The sequence below is a fragment of the Diorhabda sublineata genome, chromosome X (genome assembly GCF_026230105.1).
Source record: "Diorhabda sublineata isolate icDioSubl1.1 chromosome X, icDioSubl1.1, whole genome shotgun sequence".
NCBI classification, from domain to species: domain Eukaryota; kingdom Metazoa; phylum Arthropoda; class Insecta; order Coleoptera; family Chrysomelidae; genus Diorhabda; species Diorhabda sublineata.
Window position 1 is genome coordinate 24,565,098 of NC_079485.1, and position 21,508 is coordinate 24,586,605.

General features: G+C 31.3%; 2 protein-coding genes across 3 annotated transcripts; one reads left to right on the forward strand and one right to left on the reverse strand.

The window, feature by feature from the left end:
* Nucleotides 1-483: 483 nt before the first annotated feature.
* LOC130450713 (peroxidasin homolog) lies at nt 484-9,604 on the forward strand. 2 transcript variants are annotated; one of them, XM_056789292.1, is made up of 10 exons: nt 484-563; nt 1,221-1,376; nt 2,211-2,588; nt 2,658-2,863; nt 6,230-6,494; nt 6,548-6,831; nt 6,883-7,080; nt 7,175-7,479; nt 7,727-7,947; nt 9,110-9,604. In XM_056789292.1, exons 2-10 carry the CDS (start codon nt 1,240-1,242, stop codon nt 9,507-9,509), a joined length of 2,394 nt encoding a protein of 797 aa, XP_056645270.1. In that variant the 5' UTR covers nt 484-563; nt 1,221-1,239; the 3' UTR covers nt 9,510-9,604. The 2 variants fall into 2 exon arrangements, with proteins under 2 accessions (XP_056645270.1, XP_056645269.1); XM_056789291.1 differs by lacking the exon at nt 484-563 and having other exon boundaries at nt 1,154-1,376.
* Nucleotides 9,605-9,763: 159 nt separating this feature from the next.
* Nucleotides 9,764-20,692, reverse strand: LOC130450712 (contactin). Its single transcript, XM_056789290.1, has 15 exons — nt 20,549-20,692; nt 19,981-20,393; nt 19,381-19,862; nt 18,748-19,274; nt 18,352-18,454; nt 16,186-16,367; nt 15,996-16,124; nt 15,782-15,943; nt 14,844-15,122; nt 13,320-13,492; nt 11,383-12,261; nt 11,096-11,264; nt 10,897-11,030; nt 10,496-10,679; nt 9,764-10,225 (listed from the first exon to the last, which is right to left on the reverse strand). The coding sequence occupies exons 2-15, from the start codon at nt 20,389-20,391 to the stop codon at nt 10,125-10,127; spliced, it is 3,915 nt and encodes a 1,304-aa protein (XP_056645268.1). The 5' UTR covers nt 20,392-20,393; nt 20,549-20,692; the 3' UTR covers nt 9,764-10,124.
* Nucleotides 20,693-21,508: the final 816 nt, after the last annotated feature.

Genomic DNA, 21,508 nt, shown 5'->3' on the forward strand with positions numbered 1-21,508 from the left:
TTTTATAAGTGCTATTCATTCTATAGACGGCCACAGCTGTCAGCATTTTTGTTGGTTTACTATATCAAACGCCTTTTCATAGTCTACGAACACCAGAATGAGGGATTTGTTATATTCTACGCTTTTCTCTATGAGCGTTTTCATGACTTGCAAATATACCATACCCTGATCTATACCCAGGTTGTTCTTGGGGCTGATAAAGATCCAAAGGTCCAATTTAGACCTTAACCTGTCAGTGACAATACGCATAAATAACATATGGTCGGTGCCATTGGTAAATTGTTGTATTTTTTTATCTTCGCCCTAATACTAAAATTAAACAGAGTGTTATTTCAATACTCTCTAATATGTAGTTGTTTCTAATAATTCCACAAGTATAGTATATTTTACACCAGATAAAATTACCCGGTAAAATAAAGCGTATAGGGTTTCATCATGGTTGATTGGCTTCTGTATATATTTCATTATTTATTTTCAAAGACTGTTGGTGGTAGTAGGTGTTTCCCAACTACCAGTGCCTTTATGAGAGTGTCAGAGTGACTTTTTCCGGATTTCATATTCTTGTGAGTACACAATATATAAATTTTCTTCATAGTTATACAAAATTTTATCAACATAACATCTTGCCTAAGTCATAAAAACCGTGGAGGTCTAAAAGGAAGTGCTGGAAAAATTATGCGTACACATTCAAAACAGAAGAGAGACACTAAAATCATGTTTTTCGAGGAAAAAAATAGTGATATTAGATAAAAAATGCGAGAATTTCAATGCACTGCGATTGTTTATCATATCTTCTTCAGTTTTAGGTCCAGAGCATATTTTTTTCCATTGAACTACAATTTTATTATTTAGTAGCTAGACTTGGTTTATACTCCAATGTCAATTTGTACTGCTAGAAAATGATTGGGGTTTAATTGAAAAAAAAATATTTAACCACTCCATAATGTCCTAATAAGTGTTTTTCAACTTCGAAAAAATTGTGAGATTTTTAAGCTTTTTTGTTTTTGCTTTTATCAAACTATCAAATATTTATATATTTTTCTGTAAGGTCGATGAACTGTCCAGCTTTGGTGAAGAATCGATATTTCTACTGGGCGTACGATTTCAATAGCAACATTGTTTTTTTTTAGATAGAATAATAGCAATAGAAAAACTAATTAGCAGTGTCTTTTAGTTATAGTTGTATTATTCAGCTCAAAAAAGTAATTGTATATGTTAAGTTCATTTTCCAGGCTCATTATGAGTCAACCAACCGAACGTAGCAGACTTATAATTCCTGTAACGAATCCTTGTGAGTATTCGTTTAGTTCCAGCATTTCGAGGGAACGTAAAAGAAGAGTGAAACAATTTCAGTGTTGTCTATGTGCCTTATTTTTGTGAGTAATTATTCTATCATTCATTAAAAAAAATCAAAAGCTTGAGCTTGTTAAAAAACTCATAGACAGTTCAGTTTAAAAAATTTTAACAAACAATCGCAGTAGATAACCTCAAAATTTGACAGCTGTCGTTTTAAAGAAGGAAAATGTAAGGTACCTGTAAAGGAAAATCTGGACACGAGCTATAACGCCTATGTGCAGAACTTTGTCCTTTTCTATTTTATCCTTTCAAGAAATTAATGGCGCCCGCGCTTGCGTGCGGTATCCGTCTCTCCTGTCATGTCGTCTCGCGAATGTAAACAAAACAGACTTGAATTAAACATTGCCATTTGACTCTTCTCTTTTGTAATTTCATTATTTATATCTAAGAATGTTACGTATTTTCTTCATAAAACTTTGACTATAATGTACCAACATATATGTCCCAATAGTCAATAACATAGTTCGATCATTTGAATAGACCGCTTTTTCACACGCTTCTCTTATTGAGGCCACCATCAATTTCTTAGTTCAAGGCCAACCAATCGCGTGTCCAGACTTTACTATACAAGAATTTTAGGAAGATCTGATTTGTGATGACCCCTATCCGTCAGACTAGGGACTTTTAATCCACGTTATATGCTTATGCTTTACCTTCGGAAAAATACAATTCAACTATTTTTCATAGCGAATTTTAACGGCTATCGTAAACTGAATAGGAACTAGTTTGGTATTAAAATTAGATTAGAACTCAGAAATAAATTATTTAATTTATCTGATTAATTATATTAGTACAAGTTACACCAACAAATAATTATCATTCATAGAAACTACAAAATTCCTTTATATTTTTAGATCTATACTTTTGGTAACAATAATCATCACAGTGATATATAGCATAAACGCGAACAGAATCGTTAACTCTACAATTCCTGAAAATGACGGTAATATTACGGTAGAAACGTCAGTTATTTCTTTTATTTCTACGACTTTTCCAATAACGGACAAACAAAAGTCAAACAAAATATTGGAAGATATTGAATTATGGAATGAAGCGATAGAGGAAGGAAAGAGAAATTTACTTGAAAAAGATAAAATTGAAGAAGCTATTCCATCTCTAAATATTCAAAGTCCAAGTTATCGACATCAAAGAGTTACAGCTACCAGTAAACGTGGAAGAGAATTATCTAGAGTTGGATTCGTTGAAGAATTCGCTACAAAACACATATATAGGTAATTAATTAAATATCAATTTGTAACAGCTTTGACCACACATAAATATAAACGTTTTTATTTTCACAGAAACGTAGATAACACAACAATTGATATTATGTGTCAAAACCAAGGTATTCCGTCTGGAGGATGTTGCCAAAATAAGACTATACAATGTAATATATTCCACAAATATAGATCTTTCAATGGAACGTGTAATAATTTAAAAAAGCCATTGGATTACGGTACAGCTTATAGACCATTTAGAAGGATGTTACCACCAAATTACGCAGATGGTCAGTAGATCGATGTTTTTAATAACTTGCTTTACATAGCTCACCTCCTGTGTATTATTGATTTCTTTCTTATTCAGACGCATTCTTTTCTAATTTGTTCTTTATTATCTGATATTATACAGAAAATAAATGTTTTTTAATGTCTATCGAGTTTAACAGATGTAACTCAAAAATGAAAATTGTTATTCTAATACATGTCCTTAGTTTGTATCATTAAAACAGCATGAGAAAATTTGTACATATATGAGGCTTTTGGTAATTTTTTATAAAATTTCCGTAAAAGTGTAAAACTTGCTCGAAGCCTTATAATTTTGTGGCTGTCGCTTGAACCAAAAACAGTATCAACGATCAAAGTGGGAAATTAACTCTGTGTGCCATAATAACCTTTGCAAGTAGGACATACATTACCGGTCAAAAGTTTTTGCCCACCCTATAATCAAAATAATACAATTTAACAAATTTCTCTCTCATATTGTCAAGCGAAAGTCGAAACGGTATCTTCTTACAAACCAAAAATAAGAGTGTCTGTTATTTGCATGTTTATATTTTGTTAGCCTTGTGAGACTCAAGAGCGTCTCTTTTTGGACCAAGACAAGTTTTTGTGTAGTTCACATTCTAATTGTTTTCATTCTCGATCTGCTTTGAGTACTTCTATAGTGAAAAGGATATTGAGAGAAGCTGGCCTTTTTTTAGACGTCAAAATAAAATTAAGTGGTTGCAATGAGTTGAAGGACATAAAAATTGAACGCATGAACAGTGGGAGAGAGTTTTATGGAGTGATAAGTCGAAGCTTGAGGTTTTTGAGTCTAAGAGAAGAGTGTTTTTGCACAGATCAAAGGAAGAATGGATGTTAGATCCATGTGTAATCCCGATTGTAAGACACTCGACACTCTCGGTGATGGTTTGGGGATGTTTGGGAGTAACGGCGACTGAAGACCTGGTAAATATTGAAGGGATTTTTAAGAAAGAAGGCTACAAAAAATATTTAAAAATGTAGTACGTTTTAACCAGCTCCTGATCAGTAGAAAATTTATCTTCCGGCATGAAAACGATCCTTGAAGCTGTGCAAATAGTATTTCAAAGAATTGGAAAGAATGCACTGGAAGTATAGATTTAGCCGTCACAGTCGCACAACCGCAACCCGATTGAATTGTGGGACAAATTGAACAGGGAAGTCAGAAATGCCAAAAGTGTGCACCGAAATAAAAAACATCGATTAATTAAAAATTTAAACATATAACAATTCAGACTATATTTTCAATATTACTTTATTCTAATCTTTATATGATCTTTACAATATAAATATCAGAATCTATCGTATTGTTTTTATTTGTTGTGTATCACGCAAAGTATAGGGTGGGCAAGAACTTTTAACCGGTAGTTTGTTTCTAATGCAGCATAAGTGTAATTTTAAGAGGTATAGCTCTTCCAATATCAATTGCAGACTATAAAAACCCTTGCCGACAATTTTGTTTGATCTACCATAGGCGTAGATACCTCATTTAATAAATTCATTATTTTTATAAATACTTTTAAAAATATGTATATCTTATGCGAGAAAGTATTCATTAAAAGGCAATTGAATCAATATAAATTGAACGCCGTTATTTAGACAGATGCCCTTAATTGTAGTTCTTAGAAAAAAATCATTATTATACCTCGTTAACTTGCTACAACTGAATACCAAACGATAAAACGTAAATAAACGTGTAAAATCTACCTGCCTGTAGCGTTTGGTTTGGTTTTAAGTTTGAGGGTACCAGACGTGAACTGAGCCCTTTTTGTTCCCCATTCGTTTTTTTTTCATTTCAAAGCAAAAATCATAACGGAAAAATACCAATAGAAAAAAAAACATTGCAATTCAAAAGTATCTTTGAAAATAATCATGGTAGTCAGAATCGTCAGAACTAGAGTCATCATTTGATTGAATTATGATGGGTTGTAAAGAGGGTGATACCACATACTCATATTCTTCTTTGTTAACATGTTCAACACAGTTTTCCAAAGCTTTTGGCGGTCTGCTGATAGAACTTTCTTAACGGGTTCTACAACCTCTTTACTCAGTTCTGGTTCTGGTTCTCAGTACTACATTTTCGTAATTCTGATTTTACGTTTGCCCATATTAATCCCATAGTGTTAAATATCCAATAATTAGGAGGTAGTCTGAGAAGATTATGACCCTGCTTTTTGCACAACTTGTCAATATAATAAATTTTCTCTAACTTGGGACCTTTAATAACAGTAAGCAATTCTTTGTTTGTTACCACCATTGGGTATCTTAAGGAGTTGCTGTCATATCTTCATGATAATCAGCTGCACAGTTTTTAATTTTTTTAGCAGATTTTAATAAAACTAATTTACTACATTGTAACTGTCAAATCATGTTTCATCTAGATAAATTATGTGTTTATTAGAACTTCGGTAGTCTTTCATCTAACGCAAAGAATCTTGTCGCCATCGAACTATTCTTGACGATTCTAAATGTTTCTAAACTGGTATAATTGTATTCTGGATAATTTGCTACCCTGGTCTCCTTCTATAAATTATAAATTGTCCTACGTATAAAATCTTCAGTAGCTTTGTCAACTGATTTCAGTTTTTCTTTACATGTTTTTCGGTTCTGTGAATGATCCACAGCAACCCTTTTCATGACTACTGGATAAATAGAAAATTTATTTACTCTAATTAATTCAGCAATTCTTATCATGATTGCATTATAAGATTTCGGAGTATTATCCTTTTTTAAACATTCGAATATATTTAAAATAACTTGCTGAGTTTCTATATCTAAATCTTTATTATTAAATTCATACCTGTCTTTATTCTTACCACACTGAGCAATTTCATTATCTTCATTTGCCCACAGTCTGAAGAACGCCATATATCTATTTATTTAAAGAAGTTTATGAAATAAATAAATCTCACCAAACGAAGCCACTGTTTATCGCAGACTGTCTCTGGCAGAAAGATTTCGAAGAAATTGTGTACACATGCCTTCCGACAGCTTCGGCAAAACGATTTGATGTTTTCATTGGTAAAAAATGTAGATGATGAGTCCACGTGGACTGACGATTTGTTAGATGTTTTATATGGAAAGTAAAAATTATTTTTTATTTCTAAATTTGGTATGAGTACCATGCGTATTTATGAAAAATTGATTGTTCCTCGCATAACTGTCTTCTGCCATTGATATTGGAAGAACTATTACAATTTCTTATAATCTTCAGTCAATGTTAATAACAATGTAACTTCCTTAAATAATCAAACTTTTAGATAATACGATGAAGAAATAATTTTACGAAAAAAATTACGTTACTCATATTTTAGGAAGTTTTAATCATTATTAAATTGATAAATATATTGCAGCAATTAGCAAACCGAGAATATCTGAAACCGGAGAACCTTTACCATCGGCTAGGACAGTTAGTTTAGTTATACACCGACCTTATTACAGAGACGATCCCAAATTTACGGTTATGTTAGCAGTATGGGGTCAATTTTTGGATCACGACATAACTGCCACAGCTTTGAGTCAAAAAGTGGATGGAAGTACAATATCTTGTTGCGGTCAAAACAGTACAACTTCTCCAGAATGTTTTCCAGTGTATTTGGACGAAAATGATCCTTTCAGGTATATGATATAATCAATAATCTTAACAACAAGATTCAAAGTGTAAGTTTTAGAGAATACAATGTGAGTTGCATGGAGTTCGTTAGATCTGCTCCGGCTCCTACTTGTTGTCTCGGACCTCGAGAACAAATGAATCAAGTAACTTCTTATATCGATGGTTCTGTTGTATACAGTGTTGACGAAGATTTTGCGAAAAAGTTACGAACTCTGAAAAATGGGATGTTGAAAGTCTTGGTTACTTCAGATGAGAGAACACTTCTACCAGTTTCTGATGATTTAAATGACGGATGTAATCGTGAAGAATATGAGATGAATGGAAAATATTGTTTTTTAACAGGTCTGATATTGTTTGTTCCTAATTCTTGCAATAAAACAATTTTAAATGTAGGTGATGCTAGGGCGAATGAAAACTTACATCTAACTACTATGCATTTATTATGGGTCCGTCAACATAACTCGATTGCATCGAATTTATCTAAACTGAACTCACATTGGGATGACGAAAGGATTTTTCAGGAAACCAGAAGAATTATTGCAGCTCAGATACAGCATATTACTTATAACGAGTTTTTACCAATTTTATTGGGTTAGTAGTTTTATAACTCCACAAGAATGGATCAAAATATTATTCTTTTATTTTACTAATTAAAAAAAACAATAAACTGTAATTCAATTTACAGGCAAGAGCCTAATGAAGAAATTCAATTTATACCCGAAGAAGAAAGAATATTTTAAAATGTATAATGACAGTTTAGATCCCAGTATAGCTAATAATTTTGCAACAGCTGCATTTAGGTTTGCACACTCCATCATTCCTGGTCTAATGAAACTTTTGGCTAATGATACATCTTCTCCTGATTTTATTCAAATGCATAAAATGTTATTTAATCCTTTTGATTTGTACGAGCCGGGTGGTTTGGATAAGACCTTGAGAGGTGCGATGAATACCAATATACAAGCTTCAGATTCCTATTTTACCAATGAGGTAAGTTATTTCCAGGTACTTTGCACCAAATTGTTATCTATATCAAATGAATACCTGAAATGATAATTATGGTACTAAATGTACTGTTTCAATAACCATTAGCAATTATTGGAAGATATTTTTAGTATTAAATGCAAGCATATGTTGTTTATCATTTTTTATTATCGGTGACATGTATATTATTGAAGGTAATAAATTTGGAAATTATGGAAATGAACAATTTTTCTCTTTTAAATGCGTGTTTTAGTTAAAATCTCACATGTTTGAAAGAACCGTTGAACAAACCAAACAACCAAAATTGTGTGGACTCGACCTTGTATCTTTAAATGTTCAAAGAGGTAGAGATCATGGATTACCTGGTTACACAAAATGGAGACAACATTGTGGTTTGAAAAAACCCTCGAATTTCAAAGATTTACAAGATGAAATGGATCCAGATTCTTTACATAATATGGAAATGATTTACAAGTAGGTTGAAAAATCACAAACAAAATTGATTCAATTGTTCATAAACATTTGATACATTTAAAAAAAATTATGATGATAGTATCTGGTAAAAAAAATGCACGATATCCACAAGAGATGTTCTTAATTAATAATAATGGAGAGCTTTTTAAGTAAACTAAGTAAAATTTGTTCACATCAGACTCTTTCGTATTTAAAACAAAATATACATCAATTTTTTATGAAAAAGTTGTTTCGTAAACCATTGTTCAGTTTCTTCTCCTACTTTAATAATATTTGGCACTTATTTAAAATTTACAAAATAGTTTACACCACACATAACCAAAATATCGTCTTCAGACTGAAGGTGAAACTGTTTTACCTTCAGTCTCTGAAGACGATAACTTGGTTATCGAAATGCGCGTCAGACAGTGTAATTGTGAGTGTTGGTGTAAACATGGTGTTCAATATGAATATCACCAACGGTTCCAGAAATTCCAACTTGGCCGATTCATAAACTTGACTTTCCGTTTGCTATCTATTGACTCTATTCATAAACTTAGCCGACGTTGCTGCCGTTAACCAAAAATTGTATTCTTTTTGACATGTGTACTTACTGCTTTTTGTTTTTGTAATATTTTTGTTTGTTATCCAGTATTTATGGACGATATTATGGGAAATAGCGAGTTTTTTTTATTGGAAGCAATAGGCAAAATCACGTGACAAACGAAAATGTATGTGATTGTTTTTTCCTATTGCCACGAACGGCACCAACAGCAGACAGATCGACAAACGGCAACTATGAATGGTCTCATACATTTCAATGTTTTTAATTTTGTAACAGCAAATGTCAACGGCACCGGCAAACGGAAAGTCAAGTTTCCTTTATTCACATACAAAGATGTGTTACGATTATTTTTGTTATTGGGGGTTGGGAACAATAAATAACATTATATTTAAATCTATACACTTTATTAGAACTGGCGAATAGAGAAGTAATAAAACGTGCTTTCTTATTTATTATTAACAACTTGACAACTAAAAGTTAGGTTAAGTATACTAACCTGAACTCTCCTTATTTACAGAATTTGGCACAGAACTATAATATCTTAATTAGATGCTTCTTCTTACCTCCACCCTCCATACTAAATATAAATTTCTAACTAAATTGTTTTTCTTATTTAAGCAATATCGATGACGTAGATCTATACACTGGCGCACTTAGTGAAAAACCGATAAAAGGAAGCATTTTAGGGCCAACTATAATGTGTTTGATCTTGGATCAGTTTTATAGATTAAAACATGGGGACCGGTTTTGGTACGAAAATCCTCATCCACCTCAAGGATTCGCAATGGATCAACTCAACGAATTACGTAAAACAACTTTGGCGAATATAATTTGCGACAACGCGGACAATTTAGAAACTATTCAAAGAAAAGTAATGCAAAAAGCTGGAAAAAACAATATGTATGTCAGTTGTAAGGACATTGAAAGAACAAACCTTGAATTATGGAAAGAAAATCTAACTCGCTTGGATTTTGTTACAGATGAAACTAAAATTATTGTTAAGAAATCTATAGTTTAAATTATTTTTTTTTCTTCTAATGTTCGTATTAATGAATTCCAATAAATTTTGTTCTGTATATTATTCCAATAACTAAAGTTTTTATGGCAATATAATTAATTTTTTTTTGTTAAAGTAGGTAATACATCAGAAGGCCCATTTCACATCACAGTTTCCCAGATATTAGTACTTTTATATTTACTCACAATAAAAATTGTTTGGGAAATAGGATATTTCAAAGTAATAGCTGATAAAAATGAAAAAAAAACTAATTGAAAAATATGAAGTTTATTCATTGTAAATATAAAATTATTCATTGAAAAATTAATAACATTATGAACACAAAGCAAAATCTCATTTTGTTCTACTCTTTTTTGATAAAAGTTACAATGCAGGTACTGGCTGTGCTATACAGACTTTGCTTAGTGTTGAAATTATATAAAAACAATACATCTATTGGACGGAATCGATAGCACGATACAGTAAAAAATACAGAATGTATAAAAAATATATAAAAAATCAGATCTGATACAATCGAGTACTGAATCAAATGGTTTTTGATTCGAGGTGCCTTCGTTTAATAACCCCTATATAACAATAAAAAATAGACAAAATTCATATAAAAATATAGTATTGTCACGATTGTTTATAAACGAACTGTACCGCTAATGTGATAGCAATGCTCAATAAACTAATTTGTATATCACTAGCTGCGCTGCGAAAATATTGTGGTTCCCCTGAAACATACAAATTATTAGACAAATGGTCCAATAGATATCTCTTAAAAAAACGCCAAAATAACAACTAATGTCCTAATACACCAACTCTAGTGCAATTGAGTGCTGTAAGTTATTACAAATATGTACTTTGAATAATGCTATGTTAATTAGACAGTTTCAGATAACAACTAACTATAAACTACATGTGTTACTAAAAAAGCAAAACTAGGTATTAAAAATAAACAATCCTCCACCAACAATAACAAAGTTTCTAAAGTCTTAACCCACCCATTTGGAACTGCTTTTCTGGTGAACTCATTCTCCCATCTCCACCATTTGAGTACGCTAGAACTCTTAGCTTATAAACCTTTCCAGGAGAAAGATTGGTAACATAACCTTCTAAATTTCCTCCAAAAGGTATGATCGTATCATTTGCTGTGCTTAAATCTTGATCACTCTCCCAAACTCGAATCTAAAAAAAGGTGAATACATATATTTTAAGAATTATTCACAATTTTTACTAATTTATTATTTCAATAAATAATTGTAGAACTTGGAATGTACTTCCAAAGCCAAAATTGATAAGTTGATCATCATAGTATAGTATATTATATGACAATATGAATGTGTAAAAACTAAGAAATTTAAAAATGTATCAAAGTATTAGATAAAGGTATAAGTAGATCTACCTTGTAACCTTGCAACGGTTCTTCTTCCAATGAAGGTTGAACATAACGCCAAACAACTTTAACTGTGGAAGGATTAATACCATAGACCATAACCGAAGAAGGAGGCTTTTGAGGGGCCTTTCTATAAGTACGTTCTGAAAAATAAATAAAAAAATTGTTAAAAAGCTCACAGGTAAATTGAAATTACTGAATTTCTTACCAATGAAACGTTCACTTTCAGGTCCTTCTCCAGCTGAATTGTAAACCATGGCTTTAACAAAATAATATGTATCTGGTTGAAGACCAACGATAAGAGCCCATGGTCTTGTTTTTCTGGACAAGTAGTAGACAGCATCTTGTTCATTGGAACCTTTTTTCCAATACTTTATCTACATCAAAGCAAAGTATTATCTATTACATGCTGGATCTATTTGGATTATTATTATATTTTATCAAATTTACAAAAATTTTTCAGGAAAGCTTGTGAAAATTTTCTAAATTACTTACTCTATGGCCAATAAGTTTTCCTCTGATACTTTCTCTACTTTGATCAACTGGTACCCAACTGACATTAAGAGCAGTCGAGTTGAAGGATTTAGCCACAACCAATTGAGGAGCAACTTGTGGCATGTCTTCGGCAGAATAAATAACTACTTCATGACTAATTGGTCCTGCACCTTCACTATTAAATGCCTGTACTTTAACTACATATTCGGTATAGTAATATTGAGAGTCAATGTAAACAACAGCTTCTCCAACATTACCATATTCTTCTAACTTCTGGCTCTTAAACTCAACTTCACCATCTTTTCTTTTCCAGAATATTTTATAATGAATTCCAGGTGCATTCTGTTCATCTGCTTTAAGAGGATCCCATCTTATTGTGAGATCACCAATTTTTCCACCACCTCCACCTATATTACGAGGTGCAATGTAAGGTCTATCTGGTGGACTAGGGTATTTGGGACTAGGCTGAGATGGAGCTCCCATTCCTAAATTATTCCACGCTGCTACTCTAAATTCATGTACAGCCCAAGGTATTAAATTATTGTCGATAACAGCTTCCTTTCTTCTTGTGTATCTATCTATTTCAGAAGCTCTTACACCATGAGTTATGTTTACCCAAGTTTGATTCCAATTGGTTCTACTGCTGATAGTGTAACTATGAATTGGAGAACCGTGACTAGCACCATCTGTCCACTGTAAAGTAACTGATGTTTTCTTGATGTCCAATACTTTAACACCACCTGGAGGCCCAGGCGGGCCTTCTACAATTACCAAAGCTCTTGAAAATATTCGACCCACTGCAGATTTTACGACACATTCATAATCGCCGGTATCAGAGAATGTTGAGTTTATTATTCTTAAATAACCTCCATCAATTTTCTAAAAGAGAAATGAAGTTGAATATTTATAAACTGTAATGAAAAAAAAAATAGAACAGAGGGAACAATTACATATTGGTTAGCAATTTAAAAGTACTATTCAACTCTCTAGATGGAAAAATAGTATGGGAAAGTGTGAGGAAAATAGGAATCCCCTGAAAAAACATTGAAAAAGAAAAGCTATAAAATGATGGCCATCATTGGCTAGATAAACCTAGAACCATAGATTAATATATTCAGACAATAAGGTAATATTAGATACTTTTAAGAAAATAGAAGTAGATATGGATAAATACAAGACCTGAGAATGGAAATAAATAAAAATATGTAAAAGGAAAGTAATAAATAAAAAAGGAAACATGAGAAAGATTTAATGAAAGGACAAAGAATAAAGTTATCCTATTTGAATATCTGGAAGTGGGTCATTTTAATAGAAGATGGAAAAATAGATATAGAGATAGCAAACAGTGTAATAAAATCCAATCAAATATACTATAAGAAATGAGGTAATCATAGAAAAGCTGGAATAGGAGCCAATAAGAAGCAAGATAGTTAAAAGATGATTAAACTGGTACAGAAACACGAATGAAAAAATAAACTGAAGAAAACATAAGGACAGAATGGTACCCAGGAAAACATGGGTAAAGAAGCACAGAAGAGAAAAAACAATATAATAAATGATTGAAGTAGTAATGGTCTGTAAAGAGTGGAAAATGGATAAAAAAAGAGTGAACACTAAAGCCCCAATACTCCTACTATAATTTCGAATGGTGTTGCAGGTTGAGGACCCAAAATAAAGCTGTCCAAGAGTTTTTTAAAATGCCAACGTTTTGATCTTTTATCTGATCTTTATCAATGCTAAAAAATACGTTACATTAGAACTCAACCATTTATTTTTAGCCTTGATAAAGATCAAATAAAAGATCAAAACGTTGGCATCTTAAAAAACTCTTGAGACAGTTTAATTTTGAATCCTCAACCTGCAACACTATTCGAAATTACATACTAGGAAGGACAATAATATCAACAATAACATGAACTGTAATAATTTTTACTTACTATACGGTTGTAGGAGTTTCTGACATCAATATCACGTATTATCATACCATTATGTTTCCATATGTAGGCAATATCTAACATTTCATCAGTCACTGCATAACAACGCAAGTCAATATTTCTACCGACAGATGTTACTATGGTTTCCCTCAAAGGCTCAACAAGGCGGGGACCTCCTAAAATTTATATAATCTTTTCATATTTATTTATAATGGTGCAAAAAAATGCTGAAAAAAAATCAATTGCGGTGCTTCCACTCACGACTATAATATCGTGACAAGCAACTAATCGACTGTATGAGTCTTTTAAGACGAGCAAAATTTAACAAAAGTTGTTCGCACATGAAGCAAATGGTCGCCTCTTCCTTCTGAATAACTGGACATATCACCACCGTTCCATTAATAATGTAGAATGGTCTATTCTAATTGGTACACCAGCATTTATTTACCAGAAGTGTTCAAAAAAATAAAGGAAACCTATCGCAGAAGACGAATCGTCTCCACAAAGTCTTATTCCCGCAGATCAAAAATACATTGCGAAGTCAACGTTTTTCTACACCTGAAGAAGCGGCTGATTCGTTCAAATCACGTTATGGAGGTACCTCAATCGAAATATGCTTTAACAATTGGTTCAATGACATGCAAAAGTGTATTAATTTCAATGGAGAATAAAGCCATATCCAATTATAAGTATTAGTTTTTATTTGTCTATCTCAAAACTTAAGTAGCAACCCTCATATCTTATAGCAGACAAATTATTCAGTCCAACATTGATAAAATATTAGTTCAATTTATCGCAATGTTTCAAACAATCAGAAACTAGTGACATGGTTTATAACTCACAACTGGTGACTTTTCTGTGTATATGTATATATAACTCATACTTCAATTTCTTATTTCTTCGATCTTTTGATATGTTTATGCTTCTAAATGTTCTTGATTTTTGGTCTCTTTTGATTTAAAATTATTATATAATTATAATTTTTTAAAGATAGATGAAAATAAGACGTTTCTACTTCTTTTAGTTTTTATAAAAATATGATATTGACATTAACAATTTACGTATTTATATTGTACATATGGTAAGGAGAAATGTTTTATGTTCTGATGTCTCGTTTCTGCTTTGCTTTTTAGGTGATTGTAGTATCTGTTTATTCTTTTTTTGAATATGTTGTTTATCATTTTTTTCTGGTAATTATTTTCTTTTAATGCAGTTTTTGCTTTTTGAATAGCAGTTGTAGATGATCTGTTGATTAATATAAATACAAAAATTGTGTCAATATCATATTTTGATAGAAGTCGAAACATCAAATTTTCATCTAACTTTAAAAAAAATAAAAAAGAAAAATAATTTTAAATCAAAAGAACACTTAGAAGCATATAACTCGTTCTATATTCTATGAATTCATCTCTGTCAATTAATTGTACAAGTTTGTTGGATAACCTGCATATTGTTTTGTCTTTTTTAGCAGACCTTGATAAGAAATACTTGTATGCATCCCTAAATCACATAAAAATGACAACTTACGCATTACAATGAGTCGTCCTCTAGATTCGTCTATTCCCAATTCATTAGAAGCAGTACAAATATAAATTCCTTCATCGTCTCTAGATACTGGACTTATATACAAATTACCATTCTCAAAAATTCTTCTATGTCCGCCAGAACCTATCACATTTCCATCTTTTTTCCAAATAAATTTTGGCCTTGGCGCCGCTTCAGGATTACACTTTATTGTTACATTACCACCTTCAGCAGCATATGATTCAAATTCTAAGGGATTCTTCTTAAATGATGGTTTAAAAACTAAAATTAAATTGTTCTTGACTGTAAATTTTCTATACAGTAAAACATCGTAAATCCGGAATCGCTGGGAAAGGATTGGTTCCGGATTTTAGATTTTTTTGTATTTTAGATCATACGAACATTTCAATGCATTTATTATTGCGCCATCTATGGCGCTAACAGAAATCATATCGCATTACACAATAATGTGAACAGAGAGACAGGTATGCATAAAATATAAATAAAAATAATAAAAAGATTAAATACTTTTTAAACAGCAGTTAAAATGACATTAAAGTAATAGTTAAAAACCAAAAAAATAACAAAAAAATTATAACTGGAAAGGGGAAAAAAATCTGATTCTTAATGATATCGTTATGTATGGTGTCGCCATCTAGTGTCAAATACAGAAGCAAAAAATTACGATACGAACGAATCAATTCGGATTTTAGATATTCCGCGTTTTAGAAGTCCAGATTTACGATGTTCAACTGTATATGTATTTAATAATAAAGCTTATTTACACATAATAGGATTAAAAAATGTTGATTGATGGAATTAAACAATAAAATTAATGAAAATAGATGATTTCAAAGTTGTTGTACGAAAATTTCAAATATCTTGTTTCTTTCATAAATTTTGTAATATTTGAGTTCACTTGAAACCATCATCATGCTTACCTAACACTCTCAATTGTGCAGATGAATATGAAGTTTTCAAAGTATTGGAAGCCCTGCATTGATACATTCCAGGATCTCTTTCTTGATCCAAATAAGATATTGTTAAGACATTATCTTGAATTTTAATTCGCCCCCTATCTTCTATATCTAAGTATCCTTGAACTGAAATAAAATATATAATACTTATAGGTGAAAAATTTTTGAAAATATTTACCTAGTTGCCGCCCATTTTTCCACCAAGTGTAGTTTACATCTGGAATACCGAATGCTTCGCATGTCCACACCAACTCACTTTTACTATCCATGTGTCTGTCCTTTAAGGGTATAGTAAATGTAGGTTCAGCTGAAAATATATATAAAACTAAATTTCTATTCTAATGTGAAACTGAGGTGATTTTATTTACCTTGAATGTTTAAAAATACACTATTTTCAATACTAGCTCTATCATTATAGGCACGGCAAATATATTCTCCTTCATCGTCTACTTGAACTTTTGGTATATTAAGAACTCTATTAAAACTTGTTAAATAGGCACTTCTAGGTAAACTACCACCTTTCCTTGTCCAGTTGTAACTTGGGACTGGACTAGAAGAAAAATGAAATTGTTTCTAGAAATCTAGTCCACTGGGAATAATTATAATCAAAGCTATAGGTCAAAGATATAATTCCAATACTGTAAGACCCTGCTTTTATTTCAACCCGGGATTCCCCGAAATTGTGCGCAGCGCTAGGTTTCCAAATAACATATCTGAAACCGTGTATGTAGTTGTACTGGTTAGGTAGGTGCGGTGCTGTATGGATGTATTTTTATCATTTGATTAACATTTGAAACATTTATTGACATTATTGTAAGTGTATAAATTTATATAATACTATAATAATTAATACAGTGACAAATATTATGATCTATAGTTTTTATCATGGGTGATAATTAAAAACAGGAAAAGAAAGAAACTAGAAAAAGCAGTTCACTGAAAACTAAAATGCAAGTGAATAAAATATTAGATTCTAGTCAACGTCATTCTAAAATTAGTGCTGCACTGAATTTGGCAACTTCAACAATAAGGACAATTCTTAAGAATAAAGAAAAAATACTGTAGTCAGCAACTGTAACTACATCAAGCTCTGCAACTAGAATTACCCATTCTAGAAATAACATTAAAGAGGAAATGGAAAAATGTCTGTTCATGTGGATCGATGATGAAATTGAACCCAATATGCCATTAAGCTAACCTAACATAATAGAAAAAGCTAGAAGAATTTTTAATTACATTCAGGCTGAGGTAAGTGACATGAGTGAAACTTTCGTTGCTAGCTGAGGATGGTTTAGTAAATTTAAATATCAAAATAATCTTCACAACATAAAGATTACTGTAGAAGCAGCAAGTGGAGATAGAAAAGCGGCGGCCGAATTCGCTGCGACATTAAAAACTATAATTGAATAAGAAAACTATACTCCAAGAATCAATTTTTAATGTTGTTTTTGAAAATAATACCAAAACAAACATTTCTATCTAACAAAGAGAAATGAGCATCAGGATTTAAAGCTAAACACTTCTACTGGTAGCTAATGCAAGCGGAGATTTCAAATTAAAACCACTACTGGTTTACCACTCCAAAAACCCAAGAGCGATGAAAAGCATACCTCAATCAACTTTACCTGTAATTTGGGAGTCTAATAAAAAATCATAGATAACTATGGAAATTTTCAAGGATTGGTTCAATGAACATTTCTGCCCATCTGTTAAACGTTATTGTGAAATTAGGAAACTTGAACAAAGAGCATTACTATTAATTGATAATGCTCCAAGCCACGCAACACATTTATCGGACTTAACAACATGCATTCCAGTCAAAGTGGTTTTCCTGCCGCCTAACACAACTGTCTTAACCCAACCAATGGACTAAGGCGTTATATCCAATTTTAAGGCTTATTACATGCAGCGAACTTTAAGCAAATGTTGAAAAAACAGACCTGTTTAGATGAGGTAAATGTGGAAGACGTCGAAGAAATAGTTCAAGAAACAGCTAGTTTTTCTAATGATGAGCTCAAGGAATTAACTTATATTGATAGTAGTGATTGTGAAGAAGAGCAAAAAGAACTTTCAATGGTGTTTGTAAAAAGTAGTTTGACCACTATAACTGAAATTATGGACCAATTTGTTGAAAATGATCTAAATTTTGAAACGAGTTCAAAAGCAAAACGGAGTGTTACAGATGCTTTATCCACTTATCAATAACTTCTAACAGAAAATTGGAAACACAGAATAGACTGAATGATCTGACTGACTTTTCTGAATTTTCTTTGTTTTTATAAGAATATTCATTTATATTATATTTATTTTTGTGAAAAATAAATATTTGGTTTTATTTTTATTAATAGAAACATTATTAAATTAAGTACCTAAGCAATTTTCTATCCATCTTCTCCTAACCGCATTAATAACATGTTAAGATAGCCTCGTTAACGCTGTTTTACATTATACTTTACTTTGATGGAATGTGCCCCCTTGTCAAGCAGGGTCTTACTGTATTTGATATAATACAAAATTGTGAATATTCAACTTACTATCCAAAAGCGACACATTCCAGTCGTACATCTTTTCCTGCGGTGGGTGCTTCTGGAAAAGCTTTGGGGAAGTTGTTCGGGAATTTCAACTGTTGATAATTAGCTAAAATTAAAAAACAAATTGAGTATGGCAATTTTAAATCACAATAAAGATTAAAGTCAATGAGGCTACTATTTGTATGATCACCAGCTGGCACTCCTTCAACTGAGGTATTGAAGTATAGCTATCAAAGTTTGTTATTCTGTGTGAAAAAACAGAGTTTAAATATGAATCATTTCCTACGACAAACTCTAAGAATTATATTAAAGCTACCAAACAATGATATTTGAAATTTCAAGGCCTCTAATGACATTGTAGGTATTTATTTTTATTATGAGATCTATTAAAATACTTACAGTGTGGATTAACTCTTAAAGGGAAAAATGGACCATTTCTTCCAGAATCCGAAAACTCCGAATTAACACTACAACTATAATTAGCTCTATCAATCGTTTCTAAAGCAGAAAAATATAAGGCACCGTCATTAGATGAGAATACTCTCCTGTCCTCTTCGACAAAATTTGGAAAGTAATCACGAGACCAGGAGTATCTTACAGATGGAAAGTGGTTGGGAGGGTCACAATATATTGATTTTCCCCAATTTTGGTCACCAGATTCTGGAGAACGTTTCAGTACAAATTCAAGAATAAAACCAAAGTTTAACTGAACACTTTCGGATATTATTGTTCCAAATTTATTTGTTGCTTTGCAGTGATAAGTTGCATGGTCTTTTTGTTGTGGGTTGTGTATTATTAGGGTACCCCCACTGATGGTATAACGAATGTCTAATAAAGGATCTATTTTATGAGCAACAAGCCTGTCATTTTCATAATCCTCACGATACCATTCGTATGTTGGAGTAGGATATCCCCCAGCTAAACAGCTGGAATATTAAAAAGTTAGGGAATTAAAATTGAGAATAAAATAATACATATTTATATATAAAAAATTATTTGTCACATGAGTTTTTTCAAATAAATGTAGCTTACCTAATGCTAACATCATTGTAAAGATTTTTTCTAGAAATGTCAAAAGTAGCATCTACAGGTTGTTGAATGAAATAAGGCCCAATTGGTATTTTTTCAGGATCAGTTACATCAACTCCATACATAAAATTTCTGTCCTCTACGACTAGTCTTTGTAAGATTCCAATTTGTGCTTCACAAATAAATAATAAAGGCTCATCTCCTACAACTGGCTCAAATACCCAACGTAAATGATTTCTTGAAAAATTATAAGCCAAATAATCTTTCCCATAAGAAAATTCAGCATCTGATTTTGCTTTTTCTATATTAGCTAATTGAGAACCATCAATATTTGTATATGTATTTGGAGAGCTTTGGTGGGCGCCAATGTACCAAATGTACCTATGTTGAGAATCAATTAAATTCAGCTGGTTTGTGAGAAATCCATGTTTTTCAGGGCTGTTTAGGGATACTAAATCGGAGCCACTCCCATCTGGACTGTATGTCTAAAACAGTTTGAATCTATGGTAAGTGATAATTTTTTTTCAAAATACTAAATTATTCAATAAGCCTGCATAGTTAGTATAAGTTACAATATACATAAATATGTATATGTTCAGATACCTGACAAATTTTTCTAGCTTCTTTGTAAGCTTTTCTTGGGGATTTAACAAATTTATAACAGGAATTCTGAAAGCGTAACCAGTTCTCCGGGCACTGTAATTCGTCTGGATTTCCATAACCATAATTTCCCCCATACCCATAAGTTGGATAATTTGTATTAGGATAATTAACATCTCTATTATAGTTTGTATTTTGATTATAAGTAGAGCCTGGATTATAGTTAGTTCCTTGATTCAAGTCAGGATAATTAAAACCGGGATTGTAATTTGGATTAGCATTATTTGTGTTATACAATTGATTTTCATTATTTGCATTGGAATTTTCATTCAAATTATTTGTAATATATGGATCTTTTTGTGCTAGACTTATTCCTAGGAGTGAGGTAAGCCAAAATACTATGTACAGTCTCATTTCTGAAAAATATAAATAAATTAGAAACATTTTTGAACAATTAGTAATGAAGGGAGTGGCATGCATTTAAGGTTTTCACTTAATAAAGTATTCATTTCCCGCGATATTTTAAATAATAAACAGCAGATAATTCAAATTTTCTAATCTTATCACTTACCTGAATATCAATAAAGATAACAATAAAAACGTATTCTTTATTTATTTAAGCGTCATATAATAACCATTTTTCACTAGCTAGAATTTAAGGTTGATAACAAACAACTGTCTATTCATATGACATTAGTCACCACAGGACACTGACAGCTGACATTAACATAATTTCAGAAGAGCCAATATGAGCATATAAATTATGAAATAAACAATTCACTATTTCTAAATTTATTTTAGGAATCCGTACGAAATAGTTTTTACCAGTTCTAGATAAATAAATACATGATATTAGACATTTACAAAACTGAAGTTTATTTTTCTCTATTATTTTAAAAATTTATCGATACAAATAATATACAGCAATCTTCAACTTCTGATTGATAGATGGCATTCAGATAATTATACTGAACTAACCTTGAAATTTTACTTTAATGATTGATGATAACATGTTTCATAAACAAAGTAGAATAGTTGATTAAATGTTATTCCCTTGGAATTAGATATGTTCTATAAAATAATTATTGAAGATAGTAGTATGAATATGGTTTATATTTTCGATCGATAATAGGGTTGATTATTAAACTATTTATTATATGATAATATTAAAAATAATTAGGAGTATTTAATTTAATTATGTATACCGTTGTACCAAAAAAAAATAGTTTATTTACGACAAAGTGATATGGGTATTTAAAACATAAATTTCAAAATATTGGAAATTTGAAATATCGACTTCTTCAGTTTTTACATTCACTTAAATCTGGTATTTCTGTAATTTTAGTCTCAAATGTTTCAAAGACATAAAGTAAATTTATGAAATGGTTGAATTATTAATTTATATATGTCGCGAAAGAGCATGCCATTAGGATGAGTTTGACCCACCTTGAGTAGGTACTATTACACCAATTAGAAATATAGTGTTCTCTCTGCTTGCGAGGCCATAAATAGAACTGAAACAATCCCTTGT